Source organism: Ursus maritimus, unplaced genomic scaffold (genome assembly GCF_017311325.1).
Source record: "Ursus maritimus isolate PB19 unplaced genomic scaffold, ASM1731132v1 scaffold_33, whole genome shotgun sequence".
In the NCBI taxonomy this organism is placed as follows: domain Eukaryota; kingdom Metazoa; phylum Chordata; class Mammalia; order Carnivora; family Ursidae; genus Ursus; species Ursus maritimus.
This window is the reverse complement of record NW_024425897.1, coordinates 21,906,350-21,929,436: the sequence shown is the minus strand read 5'-3', so window position 1 is coordinate 21,929,436 and position 23,087 is coordinate 21,906,350. Positions and strand designations below refer to the sequence as shown.

The following is a 23,087-nucleotide window of genomic DNA, read 5'->3' as shown; positions in this document are numbered from 1 at the left end:
ACTGACCAATGGGAAATTGAATCTGCTTGTAATATTGTAAAAATGTTTGGAGAATGATATGTTGTAGTCAGATTATTTTTCTGGGTATCTAGACTTCAGCATGGTTCAGTCGTCATTAGAAATCATTCTGCTTTTCTGTCTTAATAAGTATCAAAGCCTGAGAGTGAGATTTTGGCTCTATTCGAGATCATAATTTAGAATGTCATTTTTTCTTTTATTACTCAATACTGAATTTTAGATGTAGACTATTTAGAATGTGGTCAGCAGGGGCGCCTGGGTGGCCCAGTCGTTAAGCATCTGCCTTCTGCCCAGGGCGTGATCCCGGGGTCCTGGGATCGAGCCCCATATCAGGCTCCTCCGCTGGAAGCCTGCTTCTTCCTCTCCCACTCCCCCTGCTTGTGTTCCCTCTCTCGCTGGCTGTGTCTCTCTGTGTCAAATAAATAAATAAAATCTTAAAAAAAAAAAAAAAAAAGAGTGTGGTTAGCAAGTTTTTCTGTAAAAGGCCATATGGTAGATATTTAAGCTCAGAGGCCAGTGGTCTCTGTTGCAACTTCCTCACCTCTACCGCTGATGAGCAAAAGCAGCCATGTAAGTAAATGGGCATGACTACGTTTCAGTAAATTTTCATTGACAAAATTAGGTGTGGTTTGTGGACCCCTGGTATAGAAGTTAGAGCTGAATCCGTAGTGCCCTCCGGTAAGGACTTCAGAATTTTTTTGAGTTAGTTTTGCTTATGACTTTCTCCTAAATAAGAAGTGTAGAAATAATGAAATCAAAATTGGTAATACCAATTGCTTATTCTCATTATGTAGGTTCTAATTCAACAAAGGTTTGTGTACATCTGCTAAACTGTCAACAGCTAATCCTATCATCTAATGATTTATAAATTCATGATTAAGATTATTGGATTAATGTGTTTTCCTCACTAGACGTAAACTTTATGAGAGCAAGAATAATATCCCTTATGCCACTAGTGCCTAGCACAACTCCTGCCACATAGTTGGTCCTCATTAGAAGTGAGTTGAATCAATGAATGAATTTCTTCCCTCCACCCCTAACCAACCCTCTAGTATTCTCTTGACTTCTCTACCATTGTTCTCTCAGGCAGACCTAGGCCAGAACCTGGAGGCTACCCTGACATCCCGCCTCCCCTCTGCCTTCTCACATCTAGCCCTTTTTCACACCACACCTTACTTTTCATGAGCGCCAGGGATGTAAGGTGAGCTGGATGCGGCCCTGCCCTCAAGGAGCTCACTGAGTAAGGGAGATAGAGGAGGGGGTGGCAGTTCTGCCCCAGGCGCTGGGACAACTCAGAGGAGTAGCAATCTAACCTATGCAGTTGGACTAGGGAAGGCTTTCTAGAAAAGACGATCTGAGCTGGGTTCTGAAGGACAGGTGGACATTGGCCAGCATGGAATCAGTGGAAGGCATTCTAGGTCGAGGGAGCCGGATGGCGGAGTCTTGGAGGTGAAGGAGTATGGCTGTTGCCTTAACTGCTGGTAGCTCAGTGTGGCTGGAGGAAGGGGCTGAGAAGAGTGTGTCGCAGTGACAGGGGTCCGATCTTGAGGGACCTTATTTGTATGCTGAGGGGTTTGGATTTTGTCCTGAATTCTGCAGGGCACCAGGGAGTGAGGGGATTAGATTCCCATCTTAAGCAGTTCTCTGGCAACATGGATGATGGGTCCCAAGGGCTAAGGCTGGTGGCAGGGAACTGAGTAAGAAGCTGCTGCGGATACAGATGAGTAGGTCCCCTCCTCCCCACGCTGAAGGTCACGACTAGAGAAGTATGTAGAACTGATGCTGATCCGCTGTGCGGGATTTGAGAGTGGACAGACTGGAAGGGAAGAGTAAGGAGTCCCATTCTGCTGCGTTCCTTCATGCTAGCCCTTGTGTCTGTCCGTTCCTCCCCCCTCTGTATAAGCTCACGCCTCGTCTCGTCGCTCACTTGCCAAAAAGCTTTCAGAAGCTCTCACTACCTACAGACTCCTTAGTCTGGATTCACATCCATCGCCAAACTCTTTCAGATCCTATTTCCTACTAACCCCCATCTTGAATCCTCCATGCAGCCTAACTTTGGTACGCAGAGTTTTCTAGACCTCACCAGTACATTACCCATCCTTGGCCATTGCCATTCTAGCACTTGGATTAGCCATTCTTTCTCTGTCTGACCCCTGAGCATCCTTTAAGACCCAGTAGGCCTCGTAAATTTTTCAGTGCTAGATGTTTTCTCATAAATACTATTTATATTTTTTCAAAAATATTCCTTATGCCCACAGTAATGACTGATATACCATTAGAACTATATAGCGCTTTTGGAAAAGTGGCCTTATAAAATAAATTGATAGCTTCCTTATACTTCAGCAGTAACCATCAAAAAATATAATGGAAATGGATCCTATTCATAAAACCTAATAGAAATGTCACATAAGAAAAAACTTAAGGGATGCCTGGGTCGCTTAGTTAGTTAAGCGCCTGCCTTCAGATCAGGTCGTGATCCCAGGGTCCTGGGATCGAGTCCCGCATCAGGCTCCTTGCTCAGTGGGGAGCCTGCTTCTCCCTCTGCCTGCTGCTCCCCCTGTTTGTGCTCTCTCTCTCTGACAAATAAATAAATAAAATCGTTAAAAAGAAAAAAACTTAAGTACTCAGACTTTATGTGAAGAAAACCTGAAATATTGTGAGAGACAGAACATTTGAATAAATGAAGAAGTAGTTTATGTAGTGGGATAGGAAGAATCATGTAAACATGTAAACTAACTTATAAAAACCTAATTTATAAGTGTAATTCCAGTCAGATAGGGGATGGATAATGTGTCAAAATGATTCTGTATGACAAAAAACACTGTAAAATTGAAAGGTAGCAAAAGGGAAAAAATATTTACAACACAAGATACTCAAAGGAGATTCTTAAAAATATGATTCTCACAAACCAACGAGAAGACATTCTATTTTTTTTTTGAGAAGACAAACAATTTAATAAAAAATGGTCAATAGATATGAAGAAGCGCCTTACTGAAGAAGAAATACCAATGAGCAATAACCATATGGAAAAATGTTTACGCTCCCTAGTAAATGAGAAAATTCAAATTAAAACGATATAACAGATTTTTCCCTATGAAATTGGCAAAGGGTAGAAACTGGATAGTGTCTATTCTTGGCACGAGTACAGGGACCTAGGCGCTCTTACTGTAGTATTGGTGAACATGCATTGTCCTTTCTGGAGGGAGATGTGGCAGTATGTCTCAGAAGCCTTGAACAACACACCTACCTTTTGACCCCGCAATTCCGCTTCAGGGAACATAGCCCAAGAAAATAGCTGGAGACCTTCATAAAGATATATGTGCAAGGATGATGTTATAGCATTATATGTAATTGGGGAAAACTAGAAATAGCCCAAACCAACAGCAGAGAACTGGCAAAAAAAAAAAATTGGGGTATCTTAGTAAGTTGGTATACAATGAAGCCATTTCGTATAATATTGCAAACATATTGATGACATGGGAAATATTGGGGGGCAGTGCGTATTGAGAAAAGGCTTTAAAGCAGCAGGTAGATTATGGCCCCTGTTTTGTTACATCTCTGTCTCCGCACCATATCTGTATCCGATTGATTAGAGTTTGTCAAGTCTGGGAGTGGTTGAAGTCTTAAGTGTACCCTAACTTCTAAGCCCCCAAACTTCTAGATGACTTCACATTTTCTGATTTTCACAGACCTTTGAAGACCGCTTTATTCTAAAGACAAAGAATTTTGGATCCATTTTGGGTACTTACAAACAATCTGAAGTTCTGCAAAATTCTCTATGATTGTGTCAGAGTTTACAGGGTTCATTTACATCAAAATTATACCCTGATCTGTATTCCATACTTGACAAGGTTTCCTTAAAGGTTATTCTACTTGTCTTAATATTTTCCCTGTTAGAGGAAAGAGTTTCAAATGCCAAACACTTTAACACTGAATAAACTAAGTAAAAATGGATTGGGTTCTAACATCACGCTTTCGTAAGTATCTTCCATGCCGTTGTTAACGTAGTACGGTACAGGCATCTGACAGTTTTAAAATAATCTAGCTAAGATTGTGCGCCTATGCCTTAAAATTTTGTATTTTTTAATTTTCAGGGGAGATAGTCAGTTTTGTAGTCAAAAAGCAGCCATCTACTCATTGAATTTTACAGCAAATCCACCTCAAAGGATATTTAAACTTGTCGACCAGACTAATCCATCTATTTTCTGCATTCATATTACAAACTGTAAGTATTGGATGGCGATATGCTTTGAGAAGCCCTGGAAATTTTTTCTCTAAAAAGTTCTTTTATGGAGGGGCGCCTGGGTGGCTCAGTCAGTTAAGCGTCTGCCTTCAGCTCAGGTTATGATCCCGGGGATCATGCCCCGTGTTGGGCTCCCTGCTCAGCAGAGGGCCTGCTTCTCCCTCTCCCTCTGCCTGCCACTCTGCCTGCTTGTGTTCTCTCTCTATCTCACTGTCAAATAAATAAAATCTTTTTAAAAAAGATTAAAAAATAAAAAGTTCTTTTATGGAAAAATGTCTCATTCAGATAGATTTAAAGCAATAATTTTACTTTGGTTTGGCTAAGGTGCATCTTCTGCGGCCGTTTCCCAGGCCACTGCAAGTAAATTTATAGACCTGTGGGCATGAGCATTTTCTTTAAAACTAATGTGCTCATGTAGTTGTCTTTTGAAATCTCATACCTATTTCACTGGTGTTTATAATATGTAGACACACGTAGGAATCTCGGTTTATTTAGGTTACGTGTGTGTGTGTGTGGGTGTGTTTTAATTTCATACTGGTTTAATGGTTGAAAATCAGGTTCAGCTTTGGTTTCAGTTTTCTTTTTTCTCTTTTATTTTTACTAAGAATATTTGCATGAAAACAGGATCTTTATTTTTATCTGAGCATTTAGCTCAAATAGGTGTCTAGATCCAAAGTACATGTAAGTGTAAAATGTTAACAACATACCTAGGATCAGAGATGTATTTATGGTTCTATCAATTAAGTTTCATCATCTTTTCAGAATATCTTTGTATTTTGAATTTGTTCCCTTGCAGTTGAAAACTAGGCAAAAGCTCTGTGATTTTTTTTTTTTTTTTTTAGATGGGGGAGAGAGGAGCGGGGAGGGGCAGAAGGAGAAAGAGAGAATCTTTTTTTTTTTTTTTTAAAGATTTTATTTATTTATTCGACAGAGACAGAGACAGCCAGCGAGAGAGGGAACACAAGCAGGGGGAGTGGGAGAGGAGGAAGCAGGCTCATAGCGGAGGAGCCTGATGTGGGGCTCGATCCCATAACGCCGGGATCACGCCCTGAGCCAAAGGCAGACGCTTAACCGCTGTGCCACCCAGGCGCCCCAAGAGAAAGAGAGAATCTTAAGCAGGTTCCACACCCAGGATGGACACGGAGCTCAGTTTCATAATCCTGAGATCATGACCGGAGATAAATCAAGAGTCAGACACTTAACTGACTGAGCCACCCAGGTGGCCCAGTGCTCTGGGATTTGTAATCTAAAGTGATGACTGGTCATTCATTGTCAAGTTCTATGACATAACACCAGGCAAGTGAACATACCAGCCCATTTCCTTCTTTCCTGAGCTGTTCTATATGCAGCACATTATTCTCATGGGCTTTGGTTTGGAGGTGGCTGTGTGAGGGTAGAAAAAAAATCTTTTGTCCCTGTGGCCATCTGCAGAAAGCTTTGCCTTAGAGGTTAATGCAGCAGGCTCCTCAGTCCATGGGCTGGAGAAAGATTGGTTGTTAGTGGCTTCTGTTGTGCTGTTTGCCTGCAGGAACCATTACTTTAGGAACTATTACTTCCACACTGTTAGAGAAGCAGGCCGAGTCTGCGGATACTGTTTATTTAATAAGACTCAAGAAATTTTGGGTAAAGTAAATACGGAAAGAGACACTATTTTTTTTCACATCAGCCTTAATGCTACTAAAAACTATTTCCAAAATATGTTATATGTATAATGTACATATTGTATGCTGATTTAAAATACTTTTTTTTAAAACAGATGAACCCGCGTTATTCTTTATTAATCCAGAAGTGCCTGATGAAAATAATTTTGATAAATTGATGAAAACATCTGATGGTTTTTCCTTGCATTCAGAATCAGAGATTTCTTTCACAACCCAGTCGGACTCTCCAGATACTGGTAAATACAAGGTGAGCCAAGAACTTCATTAAGTCCACTCATCTTGTTGCAAGTATCCTATCCTTGTAAGTTAATTTTTCAGTATGTTCTCAGCAAAACTGGCTTCCCCGGGACAGAATTCACATTATAGAGGGAAAAACTTCATGTCTGTGCCTAGAAATCAAAGATCACAAATATTAAAAATGAGTAGTTCTTTTTTTTTTTTTTTTTAAGATTTTATTTATTTATTTGACAGAGAGAGAGACAGCCAGCGAGAGAGGGAACACAAGCAGGGGGAGTGGGAGAGGAAGAAGCAGGCTCCCAGCGGAGAAGCCTGATGTGGGGCTCGATCCCAGAACTCCGGGATCACGCCCTGAGCCGAAGGCAGACGCTTAACGACTGAGCCACCCAGGCGCCCCTAAAAATGAGTAGTTCTAACATAGGGTGTAAAGTTTTTTATTCATTAGTAAGCCTGCGTTTGTCTGCAGAATTCTTTGTGCTTCTCCACCTCAAAAGATGCAGCAGAGTGCTTGAGTCATGCTGCTGGGGACACGGAGTGGACTGGTGGGGCGCCTGGTCCTCTTCTCAAAGCTGTATTTAGTTTTACAGACTTTAGGAGGATGTGTGCTGTTTTATGTCTGTTCATTAGTAAACCTGTAAATGTCATGTGCATTAACTTTGAATAAGCTTCAGATTTTTTTGGAAGCATCTTTAAAGAGAAGTACAAAAGCATCCTGTGCTAATTCTAAAAGTTAGAAGTATAGAAGTACATAGGATCGGAAGGGCTCTGTGTCCACTAAAATGCATATTGCAAATCACTGTTAACACATTGGTTTATATTCCTGATTTTTAAAATGTATCTATAAAAATATACATATAATATTGTACAGAAGCAGGATATAGTTATCTACATTGTTCTGTAAGCTTCCTTATTCAGTGATAAATCTTACACATCTTCCCGTATCAGTATAAAAGTTACCATTTCTTGCAGAGCTTTCCAGACATTACTTCATATGATCCTAAAAGGGATACATCATTGTCCCCATTTAACTGATAAGAACAACTTCCATATAGGCAGGTAACTTGTCAAGAGCTACTGTTGGAGCTACATTTTAGTGATACAAAGTATCCCTTCTGTGGATGTATCAGTTTTCATTATTGAGCCATTCCACTATTAACAGACATTTGTTTCCAGTTTTTGCTATTATAAATAATCCACCGTGCACATTCTTATAGATCCTTATATCTGTAATTAAATTCTTAGGATACCTTCCTGTAACTGGATTAACTTGGTCAAAATGAATGGAAACTTAAAATATCCATATCAGATTGCCCTCTAGAAAGATTACAGGAGTTTAAACTCGCAGGTCCAGTGAAGGAGAGGATTTATTTCCCCATATCCTTGTTGGCACCAAAGCATTTGGATACTTTTAAATTCAAGAAAATTGGTTATATGCACAATAGCTGTAAATTTTGTTTCGAATATTGGGGAAAGGTTTCATGTGGTTTGGTTTTGGGAACGAAGGCCCATCAGTGTTATGATTTTAATGTGTACTGTATCTGTTATTTAAATAATTACTGCTAGTAAAAAATAATTACCGTAGGGCACCTGGGTGGCTCAGTTGGTTGGCCATCTGCCTTCTGCTCAGGTCATGACCCTGGGGGCCTGGGATCGAGCCCCATGGGCTCGCTGCTCAGCAGGGAGCCTGCTTCTCCCTCTGCCTCTGCCGATCCCCCTGCTTGTGTGTGCTCTCTCTGTCAAATAAATAAATAAAATCTTTTTAAAAATAATTACCTCTCTCACCCCTGTTCCTGGCCACCCAGTCCCTGTCTGCAGAGGCAGACACTATGTCAGCTTCTTATATACCTTTCCGGTATAAAAAAGCCTGCAGGGGCACCTGGGTGGCTCAGTCCTTTAAGGATCCGACTCTTGATTTCAGCTCAGGTCATGATCTCAGGGTTGTGAGATTGAGCCCCATGTAGGGTTCCACACTCCGCCGGGAGTCTGCTCGAGATTCTGTCTCCCTCTGCCCCTCTCCCTGCTGGCATGCGTGCACTCGCACACACACAGTCTCTCTCTCTCTCTCGAATAAATAAATGAATCTTAAAAAAAAAAAAAAATCCTGCAAATAAAAACCATGCACATACAGAAACACATATCCTTGAAAGAAAGGGGTAGGGCAGCTGGGTGTAAGCTCCACGCAGGCAAGGACCACCTCTGTTTTTTTTTGCTCATCGCTGTGTTTCTGATGCCCGTAATGCTGCCTGGCACATGGTAGGTGTCCGGTGTGTGTTGCATGGGTGCTTTCATAGCACCGTAATAGCTGTTGGTTGGTCTCTTTGCAGTATGGGGCTCGTCTGCAGACTTCAGATTCATTCTTGAGATTTCCCTCTCCCCTTACATCATCTCTGTGCACTGATGATAACCCCGCAGGTAAGACTGTGGGTATTTTTCTTTCTCTCTATAAACAGAGTTTGCTCTTAGTTTAAATTTATAGTAGTCATAATTAAACAGGCTTCACAACTGCAAACAGTCTTAGAGCTGAAGGAGGCCTCAAAGGTTATGCAGGTCAGATTCCCAACCACATCTTTGCTGCCGTATGCAGTCACTGCTTGAGCACTTGTAGTGATGGGGAACTCACTACCTGAAACCAGCCTGCTCAGTTGTTTAACCCTTTTTGGAAAGTTCTTTCTCTACTGGGGCTAAAGTTTGTCAGTAACTAGTATTTATTAAGCACTCAGTGTGTGCTTGAATGTGTTTTTCCATTTGGTTGTCACAGTAATCCCTGAAGGCCAGGTTATTCATTTTTTAGATGATGAAACTGAGAAACATTGTCTCTTGCTCAGGCTCACTCAGGCAGTGGTGGAGCTGGGATGCAGCCCACACAGCCGCCTCCCATGGGACCTGCTTCTTTCAAGAGCGTCATAGAATCTGTGGAGTTACTGTGAGGGGCGGCAGGCGTGGCTCTCCAGTCCTTAAGGCAGCACCACTGGAAGAAGCTAGCTAAGTGGTGTGTGGTGCCATGTGGCCTAATGAAACATTTCGTATAGGAACAGAAGTGGATTCTGTTGAAAAGACTCCACCTTGCTCACAATAGGAACAGTGTAAATTAAAAACCAAACTGAGATCCCATTTCCATCTAATGGATTGGCAAAGCTGAAGAAATTTCAGGCTCTGGAGAAGTAGGCACTCCTCTGCATTTCTGGTGGGACTACAAATTGGTACAACCTCTGTGAAGAGCAATTTAGCAATAGGTGTTAACATTGCAGATGAATATGCCCTTTGATCCATTGTTCTGCCTCTAGGAGTTGGTCCTACAGAATCTGGCCGGCTTGCAAAACAGTAGATTGCAGCATTGTGATGGCAAAGCTAGAGACAACTCAAGTGTCTGTTAATGTGGAACTTGAATAAATTATGGCATATCTATAATAGAATACTAATTATCCCTTAAAAAAAAAAAAAAAGAGGAGGAGGAGGAAGCTCTTCATGTTCTAAGATAGCCTGAACTCCAAGATACGTTGTTCAGTAAAAAAAAGCGAAGGGTAGAATATATAGCATGTGTTTGTTTCCAAGAGGGGAAAGAAATACTAAAAATATATGTACACATATGCTTTTATTTGCATAGAATATTTCCAGAAAGATACACAACAAACTTGATGCTGATTCTCCCTAGGGACAAGCAGTTGTCTCTGGTGGTGGCTGGGAGGATGAGTGAGAGGGGACAAGTGTTGGAGGGAGACTCTCTCAGTATCTTTCTGTGCATTTTGAATTTTGAGTCATGTGAGTGTATTACCTATTAAAACTATACTTTTTAAGCCCCATTTTAAGCATGTTGTGTATCTGTGTTGTAACTATTTTATGGTTTTACTTAGACTACAGTTTTTTAGTTACCATTGGACAGTTGAAAATTTTCTTCTCTTTTTTTTTTTTTCCCTTGGGAATGTTATGATTTCCAGCATTTCTGGTGAACCAAGCTGTCAAGTGCACCAGAAGGATAAATTTGGAACAGTGTGAAGAACTTGAAGCCCTGAGCATGGCTTATTACAGCAGCCCTAAAATTTTGAGGGTAAGAATTATTTTGAAGTGAAACTTATTTGTCAGGTTTGTTTTTTATTCTTTGCACCCTTTTGAAGTATGACAAGTATAGAATAATTTCAGTACGTGATTGACAACTCAAGTTTAAATTTTTCTTCTCTAGTTCTTTGGTGTACTGATACCAAAGATATTGAAAAAATCACTTAAAATAATTTTTATTTTTATATAGTTCATATTTTGCTTTTATTCATTGTTTTGTTTTTTGGCTTTCATTCATTTTGATGGTAACCAATAATGTCTTTCTCCTGAATAAAAAAAAAAAGACTTTAAGAATTGAAAACTTTAGAAATTATAAAAACATCTTAATGTCTGTGACAGAAATGATCACATTAGCACCAAAAAGATACTTCTCTGAGAGGCAGGCCCGAAAAGAATAGAAAATCCACTTTGTGGTTGGCAGATGAAATCAGCAGGAAAGAACAGGCAGGAAATAGGATTGCTGGAGAAGGAGAAGAGGTCACGGGAGGTCATGGCAGTATAGAGGGCCCTTCTATCTGGTTGCAGTGACTGAAGCCTGAAGGGATAAGAGAGGCCACTGGCCTGTTTGGTGGATGGCTTGAAGGGTTGCAAGATGTGAAGATTTTTTTCAATGATGAAAAACCATATGATTATTGTGAACCCTCACCATCTGATTTCCTTATTTTGGGGGGAACAGGAAGGGAGTAGGGTGGTCCATGACATCAGTATTCATCCAGACTGTAGTCTTCAGAATCTAGTTGAAGATTTTCCTCTCCCTTCCCATTCCCTCTTCCCCTCTTCTCGTAAGTCAGCTACGTAAGCCTGTGAATTCTTCTAGTTGTTTGACTTCTCATGGTGGTCCTGGAAGTAGCCTGTCAGGTGTGCAGGTGCAACTCTGTCTGTACAGGCCTCCCCAAACATGTCTACTTAGCCCCCTCGCCAAAGCTCCCTTTGGCCCTGTAGGGTGTCTTGTGGTGAGAAGTGAGGCTGGGGGAGACGGGGATGAGAAGTGAAGGGAGGTCGAGGCCTTCGGAAGGAGTGCTTGGCTGTGTTGGGGAGGCAGGAGCTCACCATTGAGGGGTTTGGGCAGAGGCGGGAAAAGCAGATAGGAGGTATTGGAAATCACCTGGGCCAGCGATAGTGGCCTTCCAGTGTGGACAGGCACTGGAGGGTGACCAGGCAGCCAGGAGCCACGTCTTCCCCCACAGCACTGTGGACCATGTGGAAAGTACTGAATGATTACACTGAAGCATGGAGGCTTCCTGAGACCAGCTCCGTGGGCCTGCTCTATTCTATTAAGCTTCTAATCTGAAGGAAATGAAATAGAAGGAAGACAAAGTTACCTCTTTGATTATGACATAGATATGAAAATATGTAGGTGGCAAGTCTTGATTAAGGAAATTCTGTTTTTCTCTTTATGAAGTCTTTAATAAGATAATTATGCCCTTTAACCTGTGGTCTGAAAAAGCAATAAAAATGTTTCTTTCCATTGTACTTAACAAATTTTTTTGTTTCTTTTTGTTTAGGTGCCTGGTTTAGGAACAAAGGGAGAGGTAAGAGTATTTCTTGATGGAAAGTAAGATAGTTTATAGTAAGTGGTCTTATTTCGAAGGCTTTTGAAATGAATACACTTAGGATTGCAAGGATACCTTACTGCCAGTAACAACATTTGCCAAAAGGCAAGCACTGATGAAATAGGGAGGCTCTGTAGCCGACCCTTTTGTAATTACAAAAGGAGCAGATTTTCAAATTCCCTGTTTTCACAGTTAGCACCTTTTTTTTTTAAAAGATTTTATTTTTTTATTTGACAGAGAGAGAGACAGCCAGCGAGAGAGGGAGCACAAGCAGGGGGAGTGGGAGAGGAAGAAGCAGGCTCCCAGAAGAGCATGGAGCCCGATGTGAGCCTCGATCCCAGAACCCTGGGATCAGGCCCTGAGCCGAAGGCAGACGCTTAACGACTGAGCCACCCAGGCGCCCCAGTTAGCACTTTTTCATATTTAAATGGCATAGCTGTGTTAACGGACAGTGGGTGTGGTTGGCTTCTGCGCTTTCCCAGCATCCCTTGAGATCTTCTTGGTCTGTTGTCCAGAGAGCTGGCGAGCCTCCAAGATGCTGTCTGTCTGGTGGAAGATAGAAACATCTTGCCCCGTGAATGCCTACAGCTGTGTAGGGCCGGAACGCTCCTGGTGTAGCTTCAGGGCTTGAGGTGTGGGTGTAGGTTCTGCTGGACCCCAGCTCAGGGGGGCCAAGTCCTTCTGTGGATATGTCAGAGCAAAGGAACATGGATCTACTAACCCTTATTTTTGGGTCTGTGAATACAGTCCCCAAGGAGGCCCAAGGCGTTGGCCTTGTCACGGTCTCCCAGAGCTCATGGGATTGGCTGGCCTTGGTTCAAAATTCAGCTTTGCCATTATTTTCTCATGTGACATGTGCTTCACGCCCCCCAGTTGTCCAGCAGATGGTAAGTGTCCGCCCCAGAGGCCGACGTGAAGTTCAGGTGGGAGAACGCACATGACGTGCGCTGCAGCGTCTGGCACCCAGGCAGCACTTGGGACCGTGATACCTGCTGTAACTGGTTTCATTAAGTCTCGAGACACAAACATGTGTTTGGGGTGGACACTTGGAAGGAAACAGTCATATGACACACTTCTGTGTGTGGGCCTGGATTTCCTCATCTGTGAAGATGTTTTCAAACTTGTTTTAGTTAGAGAGTTTTTTCAAATGTGATCTCAAGCAGAACTCGCCCTAGTGTGTAACTTGGATTGAATCCAAAGCCCCTGGTTAGAGCTGGCCCAGAGCCCTCCACCTGCCCGGCTTTCCCATCTCTCTCCTTTTTGGTCCTTCTGAGGAGTCTTATGGCTCCCGGGAACCCAGTTTGAAAACCATATAATAGACTAGCTCTCAGATACCTCCAACCTCTAGAAAGTGCTTTGATTCTACCATTCAAAACTTGAACTCTCTGTGGGGGCAGCAACCCCTATCTGCCTTGTTCGTGATACATACGTAGTGCTAAGGGGGTGCCTAGTATGTATTGGGCACTCAGTGGGTGATGTGTTGATTGAGTGAATGCCTAGGGGATCGGTTCAATCAAGCAGGGAAGACCTATCGTGAGGACGATGGGATGTTATGGAAAGGCATGTACTGTGTGCGATACACTGTAAGTCCTGTGCATGTTTGAAGTCCGTTAGTTGTCTCAGGAAGCCTAGGAGGTAGGTCCTGTTGTTGTCACTCGCTGGCACATGAATTACAGAGCAATGAATTAGCTTGCTCAAGGCTACCCAGTGGGGAAGTGGTAGAGTTGGGACAGGAATCCCCAAACACCTTACTCTCAACCACGACACTGGACGAGTGGTGCTGTGTGCCAGGCCCCGGGTTACAAGCTTCATACATATTCTTTCTTTGCACCCTGTGGCCATGCAGTCAGGAAGTGGTGGACCGGGGCTTTTAACTCAGATCTGTGTGACGCCAGAGCGTGTGCTCTAATGGACAAACATGTCAACTCATATCAGAGAGTTGCTTAAAGTTTTTTTAAAAAGAACTTCCAAGATTTGTTAGAAGATGAATATAAAAATTGGATCCAGGCTCCCCATTAAGTGCAGCCTGTTAGGATTGCCTGGAATCAATATCTATTGAACCATCTAGGAAAGAGGAAGTTATGGCTCCTATAATTTCATTGTTAAGTATCCTTTAGTTCTTTGCCACAGGTAGTATGGGAATGGGATATGACCGAATAGGACATTCAGGAAACCATAGTAGCCCTACCATTTTCATTCTGTGACCATTCCAGTGGCTGTTGATAGACCAGTGCAGCTCTTGCCACCTACATTCATCCATCCGTCTTTCCAAAGCTTGTCTAACCTGGACCTTTGGTTTCTGCCGACCACGCCCACATCCCACTGGAACAGCTCTGTCAGAGGCTGGTGTGGAAGGGTGTGCATTTTCTTGGAACCCCGTATTATTGCTGAATCAGGGATCAGTAGGTCCAGATAATCCAGCGTTGTCTTTGAGGATGTACACTGAAGAGCTCACGGACTCATAGCAAGGGACTCCCTCTGTAACGCTTACACCGAGCCGGAGGGCTTGTTACGCAGAGGGTGTCGTGGTGGTTGGTACTGCCCTTCTGCCACTCTTGTCACATGACGGCTTGTCTTTGCCTCTGAACCATGTCACGTCCTTAGAGGTTTGACTTACAAGGACAGTCACAGGTCTTCTTGGTCATGAATAGTAAGAACTGTTTATAAAATGACAGCTTAAATACTTAGTAATTTTGAATTATAAACAGCATGGTACACAATTGAGGGTAAAGTTCAAAGCAATATAAACAACTAGATACAAGGTAGATTCCTTCCTAAACAGTGGTTTCTAAGTGCTGACCTTTAGCGCAAACGTCAGATTTGTCACACAGTATGAAGAGGCCCAACTCCCTAGAGGGTTGAGCCATTTAAAGGATTGCTTGCTGCTTGTCACTGTGCTGCCAGTGGCCATAAATGAAATATGTCCTCTAATAGCATTGGGTTATTCAGGGCTTCCTGATTCTGCTTAAAGATTTGTCTCTGTTTTCTCTTCCCACGATCCCACCACCTAGTGTGCATGCGTAAGGGTGTGTGTAGAAGTTGTGCATGAATCGGGTCGAGCATATGTTCAGGGAGGGTGTGGGGATGAGGGGATGTGCCCTAGGACTATGGAGCACGGGCACCTGTGTGTGCAGAGCGAGCGCATTGGTCGGTAGCTGTGCTGTGGAGGGGAGTGTATACACGTTGGGTGGCGTGATGGAGTGGTGAGTGCATGTGAATGAGATATAGTTCACATACCAGAAAACCATTTTTAAGTGTACATTTCGGTGGTTTCTAGTGTATTCACAAGGTTGTGCAACCATCACCACTACCTAATTCCAGAATATTTTCCGTCACCTCAGAAAGAACGCCTGTGCTCATCAGCAGGCACTCCTCATTCTTCTCCAATCCTCTCCCTCAGCCCCGGGCAACCACGAGTCTACTTTCTGTCTCTGTGGATTTGCCTGTTCTAGACCTTTTCTATAAATGGGATCATGTAATATGTGACCTTTTGTGTCTGGCTTCTTTCACTTAGCATGTTTTCTAGAGTCATCTATGTGGTGGAATGAATCAGCACTTTATTCCATTTTATGGAAGAATAATATTCTTTTATATGGATATACTATATTTTTCCGTTTATCAGTTGATGGACATTTGTGTTGTTTTCAGTTTCTGGCTGTTATGAATGCTGCTGTGAACATTTGTGTACAGTTTTTGTGTGAACGTAGGTTTTCAGAGAGAACCACTTTTAAAGTTTTGGTTATATTCTCTAGTATTTTCTATGTAAAGCCATGTACGTATAAATATCTGCATTTTTGCGGGTGTGCAGTTAGAGTACGCCTGTTGTTCTGGTGAGTGCTTTTCCCTGCTTGGCAGTGTATCCGCAGAGGTTTGTCTCCAGGTTCTCGTCACTGGGACCCGTTCATCTCTGTTGGACAGTGTCCTTAGTGAGCCAGGTCTCCTTTACTTTGCAGATCCCCATCACTGTTCTGTCCATCTTCATTCAGTCTCTGAATAAAACACTAACCCGACTGGAGGACGTGGCCGTATTGAACCAGACTCTTGTTGAGGCTGGGGACGTTAAAATCTGCACTAACGTCGTTCTTGAGGTGGGTACCCGATTTGGCTTGGAAAGCTGAGTCTGTGTGTGGCGGACTCAAGCTGCATGGTCCTGAGGGGGTAGCCGGACGCCCGTCCCGAGGTGTCGGCGTTCTTGGCTTGCTCTCCTGCTTGCGGGTACGCTGTGTCTTCGGAGGGTGCTGCTTTAAGTAAGGTCTCTGGAATAATCACGTGTGATTTTTCTCCACAAACCTAGTGACTTTCAAGAATATGTCAGAATTTGGTTTTGTTGCTATTATTTTAACACATTGCCTCTGCAGAGATCAATCCCATTGGCTCAAACCTGCTGATTTGGAACTCAGGTAACTAGGTACGGAGAGGCGCAGGTGACCCTGTCAGCTGGGGGTGGTGCTGAGGCCTTACCTCCTGAAATCTGATGGGACAGGAGAGAGAAGCCTCTACAAGTGGAGCAATGGGGAGGGATTTGCCTCCTGTGTGTATTTTGAGTCCTTGATGCAGCTGCCGAGTGCCGCGGGCACAGGTGTGTGTGGAGTACCGTTTTGTTTTCAGGCGAAGTACAGCGTCACGTACACGGATGCAGGTGAGATAACGCAGGCCGGCCTCGCTCTCCTTCTGGGGACGGTGAGCAGGGCAGTGGTTCCACTCGAGCAGAAGTTCGAAATTCATTTCATTCAGGTAAGCTGGATGAATTCTGTACACGTATTTAATTGCAAGTAATACAGCTTCTTAGTGGAAAAAAGTCTCATTTTAGAAGTCTTACTGTCAATCCACTTGTATGAAACAAAGGGCTTTATGTAGCATTTGTTCGCTACGAAATCAGGCAGAGTCCTTGTATCTTTTTCCTTTCCCGGAATAAGATTCTCTTCCACGCGAGCTTGTTCTTTTATAGAATGATGTACTCCTACACTCAGCAGATATATTTATAGTTCTGAGTAGGGGGAGAAATTCTTTTATTGGTTGGAAATCCCTGATTTTTACTGTGAAAAGTGTTTTATTTTCACCCTATTTCCTTATTAAAATGAGAATTATTTGGGGGCATTTCTGCATTGTCTTTCAGCAAAATACAAAGCCCGTTCCTCTCAGTGGAAACCCTGGTTATGTTGTGGGGCTCCCATTAGCTGCTGGATTTCAGCCTCAGAAGGGATATCCTTTTTGATTCTGTGGAGAAGGCTGATTTCCCTGTCTACGTGTGTGTGTTGCTCTTCTCTTTATTGCTGAGGGTCCTGTGGGCTGGAGGTTAGTTTTGGCCCGGACTTCGCCTGGGTGGCTCTGGTGGGTGGTGGGTCTGCTACACAGCAAATGGGGCTGTGTGGACATCGGTGGTTGGGGGTGGAATAGCAGGGCCCAGGAACATGGGTTTTATGACGAAAATCTTAGGACAGAAAAGTTGACAGACTTTTAGATATATTTAATTACATATTCAAGCAGAAACTCTTAAATTTAGTAATTTTGAAAATTTGGAATGATTTTGGAGGAACAGTTTCTGAGGATTTTTCTTCTGAGAATCTACTACTCAAGGAAAATAGAGCTATATTTTGCTCTGCCCTGGGAAATAACTGTCAAGATCACAGCGGCCTGGAGAAGGGATATTTGGGTTTCAGTCATGTTTCATGTCACACGTGTCACCGTGTCCTGAGAATCAGACTGCTAAGCAGTACTGAGTGATTGTCCCTTAACTTTCTATGAATATCTGGGATTATTCAGACCATGAACAGGTTCGGACAACTTACTGTTCTTCGTAGCACAGCTGAGCAAGACTGCTTAGCAGTTGAGGGGATCCGGACCCCAGTATTGTTTGGTTATGATATGCAGTCTGGCTGTAAACTAAGGTAAGAGAGGAACTTGCTTCTCTTGGAACCTTGTCTGTGTTGATCAGAAAACAAAGCATTCCTGTTCTTCCCCGTTCTAATCGAACCTCTGCATCAGCCAGTGAGCGCATGGGAGAGCCACGGTGTGACCGGTTAGCACTAGTGACAGTACTTTGGTTTTCTAATTTTAATTTTCACAACCGTAAACCATTTGTCGTGATTCAGAGGAAAACTGTTGCAATCACTTTTCTTATCAGATGTGGCAGGGTAAAAATCCCAAGGCTTCTGTGGGTTTGAAGGTTGCACAGCACTTAAAGTTCACAGTAAAAATACTTTGCTTGAAAGTCCTTCCTGTATTTCTGAATTTTAATATACATAGTGCAGCAGCCCCAGTGAGAAGAAGCCTGAATGTGATCTCTGTTTTTATCTTTTTAGCATCAAACGTGTATATATAGTGGAAAATGTCAAAGAGCCCTGCGTGGCTTTATTATAAAGACGCCAGCTCGTACTTCATTTCCCCCACACTGCACACGGTCACTTGCAGCTCCTGTAGCTGATTGTTTGGAAATTTACTCCCAAATCTGTCAATAACGTATGAGTAATACTATTTCTGATACTTTGGTTTTATTGTGTTTTTTAGACCAACACACACCATTTACATTATTGGTTCTGATCCCTTTAGACCAGTATTTCTCAGAGGGTGTTCCTTGGATTACATTTCCAAGGAGTCAGTAGGGGTATGTCTGTGGTCCAATTAATGTTTGAGGAAAACCAAATTAAAAACATGCTTCCTTGCTGTAAGGACTTCTCAGAGCCTTTAATATGCCAGTGTGCTCCAGGAGGGACATGGGCATGCGATATTTCCCAAACTTTTGGCTACAGAACTCTTCTTGTACAGAGTATCTCAGTGGGATGCAGTTTCGTTTCTCCCTGGCCAACCAAGATTTCTCAGAGTTAGAGACACTTGGGCTTCTGTCAAATAATCCGTTTGGAGAGAGAGAAAATAAAGCAACCGGAGATGGCTTGCGTGTTGTTGAGGCCTGTGAGAACTGTTGGAATGAACAACAACCCCATTCCGTTGACCTCTTTTTCCTTCCCAAAAGACTGCCCAAAGCCATCACATGTCAGCTCGCAGTGCAGAAAGTGAAGAGCCTCCTGAAGGGCCAAGGCTTCCCAGACTATGTGGCGCCTTTTGGAGATTCCCAGGCCCAGGATGTGCTGGACTGGGTACCCATCCACTTCATCACCCAGGCATCCCCCATGAAGGTAAAGGGGAAGTTGAAGGCCACGTGCGAGTGCTCTCTCCCACTCGCACTGCTCCGCCCTGTGGGGAGGTAGAGGGGGCGGGGGGCACCTGTTGAGGCAGAGGGACGGCCTGGGTAGGAACTTGGGCTTTTTTATCCGACGGGCCTGGGTCTTGAAAACGGATTTTGCCTTTTGTTACCCCGCTTGCCTTTGAGGGTTTGAGCCTGTCTTCTCACCTGTGAATACGGAGTGGGCTATAGTATCAGCCTCCTGGGCCTGTTGAGGTAAATGAGGTAACATTTGTGGGGCCTGGTGGTCACTCCGCACATCACCAAGGATGTAGGAGACTATTCCTACGATCATTGTGGTGTGGCGTGAGGCATCGTGATAGGGCCGAGGAGTGTGAGGACTGTGGCAAAAAGTGAGACTCCTCCTGTCCACGTCACCGTCCCAGCCATTGTCCCCTGGTCTATAAAGGCAGCCCACCTGTGAGAGCTTTCAATTCCAAAGTTCCTGAAAGAGTTTATGGAAGTTGACATCCCACGAAGACGTTCCTGATCACACGTGACTCCTCTGCCCACCTTTTTCTTTTGTCTCAGCCGTCAGAGTGTGGGCTGGTCCCGTCACTGGAGGCGTGCTTTCCATCTTATCCTTTAATCGCCCAGCTTTTGCTTGTCGCAGCTTCTCAGGCCTCTCATTATCTGCTTAGCATATTAATAGCAGGGGGCCAGTGGGGGTGAGCACTAGTTCTCCAGCTCTGATCTGGCCCTCCTCCTGAGTCCCCAGCAGAGACCCATGATTACTCAGTCCCTGCTCTTCAGCTGCTCAGTCTGGGCTCAGCTCTGCCGCCTCGGTGAACCAGGCACGTTGCTTCTGGCTTCTCAGAGGTGGGTTAAGACATTGTTACTACCCCCTCAGAAGGGAAGACAGGTTGGGAGGAGAGGCAGTGCAGACATTCGCATTTTCGGGGTCTGTGCTGGTGCAGGGAGCTCAGAGGTCCTGGAGCGGGTTTTGTATCCACCTTGCAGGAAACTCAGTTGGCAGCAGACCCGAGCGCATGTGCCAGGCCCAGCTTCGACTGGCTGCGTGTTGCCTCTTCTCCTAATAACAGATACTCACAGGCTTTTTCAGCCTGTGACCTTCCTAAGAGGCAGTTCCCAGCTAAGGAGTTCCACCAGTGCCTTTTTGGCAGGCACCAAATTTAGCAGGCTTGCTAGCCTTTCATGCCCTGAAGAGGCATATTTTTAAAAACTTGTTATTGTGGGAAAACTTCAAACATACACAGAAGTCGACTATTACAATGGAATTCCTTCTACCTGTCATGCAGTTTCAGCGGTTATCACATTTGCCAACAAACATGGTGTAAAGGCAGGAAAAGGATTGGGAAGGCCCACTTGGCCACTCTTCCCTGGGGCAGAGGCCTCAGGCCCGCTCCCAGGTCTCTGGCCTGCACTCTGGCTTGTGGCAGCGCTGCTCTCGGTTCACATGGAGAGTTAGTATCTTTTTTTTTAAAGATTTTATTTATTTATTCGACAGAGATAGAGACAGCCAGCGAGAGAGGGAACACAAGCAGGGGGAGTGGGAGAGGAAGAAGCAGGCTCTTAGTGGAGGAGCCTGATGTGGGGCTCGATCCCAGAATGCCGGGATCACACCCTGAGTCGAAGGCAGACGCTTAACGACTGCGCCACCCAGGTGCCCCAAGAGTTAGTATCTTTGACAACTTACAGACTTAACTGTATCCCCCCCGCCCCCCGCCGTGTAACAACTTGTCAAGTGATGAAATTAAATAAAAGAAAGCATTTACATTTCCTCTAGGTGCATTTTAACATGAAGACGCCATTAGGCTTAATTTCTATGACTAATGCCATGCTCTCTCTCCTCCCCACCCAATGCCAGCTTCTCCCCTCAAGAATCTCTGAGTTGGATGGAGTTGGGGCAGTTAAGGCCCAAGGTCCCATGGTTCGGTGTTGGGAATCTCCACAGCTTCCAAGTAATGCTGGCCTCTTTAGAAACAGGAGCGGATGGAAAAATGATACTTTAGGTGTTAAAATATTTTTGGAGCATCGAGTACTTTAAAATATGTGCTCTCAGCTGTCTTTATCTGAACTTCTAGAGTCTCTTCACTCTCTTGTTCAGAACATTTTGTAATATGTGAAACATTTTATAATTAAAACTCTGAACTGCAGAGTAAGTTTGACATGAGGTTGTGTAATGTTTGGACTGATTAATGGCATTTCATTGTGCAGGATTCTTGCCAGCTCCCGGTGGCTTTGGTTATAGAAGTGAAGTGGACTAAATACGGGTCCTTACTGAACCCACAGGCTAAGATAGTAAACGTAACTGCAAGTCTCCTTTCATCCTCCTTTCCTGAGGTAGGTCTAACTTGGGTTTCAAGGTGTGGGTTAAGACGTAAGTCCAGACAAAACTCAAGTGTGATAGTGAAATTTATTTTGTGAAAAAGATTATTATTGAAATTTAATCTGAGTTCTTAAAACAGTTCAGCATTTTCACTGACAACAGTTGAATTGACACTAGCATTCTTGTTTAGATTTGATCTTTAAAATTCTTTGAAAATGGGGTTGGGACTGACATTGGTGGGTTAGGACAACCTAGGTAGAAACTCTCCCGGTTGAGTGGCTGAGGAGCCCTCCTCATGCGCAGGACGTGCACTGACCGTGGTCGCGAGAGGAAGGGAACACACCTGTCCCAGCTTTGTTATCCCGAGCACACGCGCGCACCCTGGAAGGCAGGGCTTGCAACTCTCTCTGTGTTACAGACCAACTCAGGAAATGAGCGGACGGTTCTCATTTCCACTGCGGTTGCTTTCGTGGACGCGTCTGCACCTGCGGAGGCAGGCTTCAGAGCTCGGCCAACCATCAATGCCAAGCTGCCGTTTAATTTCTTCTTTCCGTTTGTTTGACGTAAGTTGTTCATCGCCTCTAGAAGCGAGTGCTGTGGGGCCTGGGCTCCCTGGGAGACATCCCGGTATTCTCCCTCTGACCTGTGGGGTTGCCCTCAGACCACACACTTCCCCTCTCCACTCACTCCCCTCCTTTTGGAAATTTTATTCTCCTTGGTTTGACCTTAGAATGGGGCACCATCTGGTCTTGGTGATTTCCAGTCAGCACGTAGGTCATGTGCGGAAACCAAACTGCATCTTTGGGAAGATGGTAAAGGGGACAGACCCGGAAGTAGTGCAGGTGTTGAGGGTTTATCCAGTTTACGCATCCTCTGCTTCAATGTGAGTTATTTTTAAAATACTCATTATTTATAGTTCAGGTTTTCTTTCCTTTTCAGGTCCCATGGAGAGGAATACAAAAATAGCAAAATATTGTATATAAAATCATGCGAGTAGAGTACTCGGCCACATGAGGGGATCTTTCCCCCAGTGTCATCTTCCTTCCACACAGTCTTGGGTCTAACTGCTGTTTCGGTGGCAGGCACTGGAGCTCTCCATCTGGTGGGCTGTTTGGGATGCCACAGAGCAGTTCCACACAGTTGATGCTGGAAAGAATAGAGTAGGAGGGCCCGAGGGAAGGAGTTTCTTTTATACGTTAATCGTACAGTAATTGAGAAAAACGTCAGGTGGCAGAACAAGGTAGAGCCAGTTAGAAGCTGGAGGCTGCAGAGGAGCTAAGAACCACCTCTGGGGGAACATGCGTGAAGAGGAACTGTTTAAAACAGCTTGAGAAGACAAGACTTTTCTAGAATGGGCTGGTAGCTAAGGTCGCTTCCTTTTTTCTTTTGTCTTTCAGAATGCTCATGAAAGGGTACACTGGTTTCTCATACATGCGAAATGTGAGAAGTATATTTGATGAGATTAAATTTTATATACAACTAGTAGTCCAGCTTTGCCTTCATTTTCAAGCAAGAGTCGAGTGGTCAACATGAGAAAATATAGTTTGTGATACATTGTGATATGGGGTGAGTATGGGATGGGAAGCTCTTGGTCACGCCAAGAGAGAGCGAGCCTTCCCATAGACTTTCCCCCCAGCCCCCCGAATCCAAGTTGGGTGGGGCTGAGGCAAAGGCATCAAACCAAACCTCTCCCCCAAACGGCCCCAGGGCGGGCAGCTGGCTTTCTCATCAGAGGCACAAGCCTGTGAGGCAAGGGTCTTCTCTTTGGGATGGAGCAGGCACGTGTCTAGTTGACCTCAGCGAGAAGTCCGTGCTGTCTCAATAGCTTGTTCAGTCTTTCAATTTCTCGTTC

The 23,087-nt window shown here is 44.1% G+C and overlaps 2 protein-coding genes across 6 annotated transcripts in view; one reads left to right on the top strand and one right to left on the bottom strand.

Annotated features, from left to right (window-relative positions):
• Window positions 1-22,720, top strand: part of TCTN1 (tectonic family member 1) — a 27,710-nt gene extending 4,990 nt beyond the window's left edge. Inside the window, exons 3-15 of one of the 2 annotated variants that reach the window (XM_008688887.2) lie at window positions 4,113-4,243; window positions 6,018-6,169; window positions 8,484-8,571; window positions 10,095-10,204; window positions 11,718-11,744; window positions 15,719-15,853; window positions 16,374-16,499; window positions 16,882-16,967; window positions 17,513-17,653; window positions 18,736-18,898; window positions 21,124-21,249; window positions 21,654-21,798; window positions 22,633-22,720. In XM_008688887.2, the coding sequence (XP_008687109.1) occupies window positions 4,113-4,243; window positions 6,018-6,169; window positions 8,484-8,571; window positions 10,095-10,204; window positions 11,718-11,744; window positions 15,719-15,853; window positions 16,374-16,499; window positions 16,882-16,967; window positions 17,513-17,653; window positions 18,736-18,898; window positions 21,124-21,249; window positions 21,654-21,797 (1,429 nt within the window). In that variant the 3' untranslated portion in view covers window position 21,798; window positions 22,633-22,720. Of the gene's footprint in view, window positions 1-4,112; window positions 4,244-6,017; window positions 6,170-8,483; window positions 8,572-10,094; window positions 10,205-11,717; window positions 11,745-15,718; window positions 15,854-16,373; window positions 16,500-16,881; window positions 16,968-17,512; window positions 17,654-18,735; window positions 18,899-21,123; window positions 21,250-21,653 lie in introns of both variants that reach the window. The other variant, XM_008688886.2, reaches the window with a different exon arrangement.
• Window positions 22,688-23,087, bottom strand: part of HVCN1 (hydrogen voltage gated channel 1) — a 33,193-nt gene continuing 32,793 nt past the window's right edge. For all 4 annotated transcript variants that reach the window (XM_040619932.1, XM_040619931.1, XM_040619933.1 and 1 more), the window contains one exon: window positions 22,688-23,087. In XM_040619932.1, the coding sequence (XP_040475866.1) occupies window positions 23,022-23,087 (66 nt within the window). In that variant the 3' untranslated portion in view covers window positions 22,688-23,021.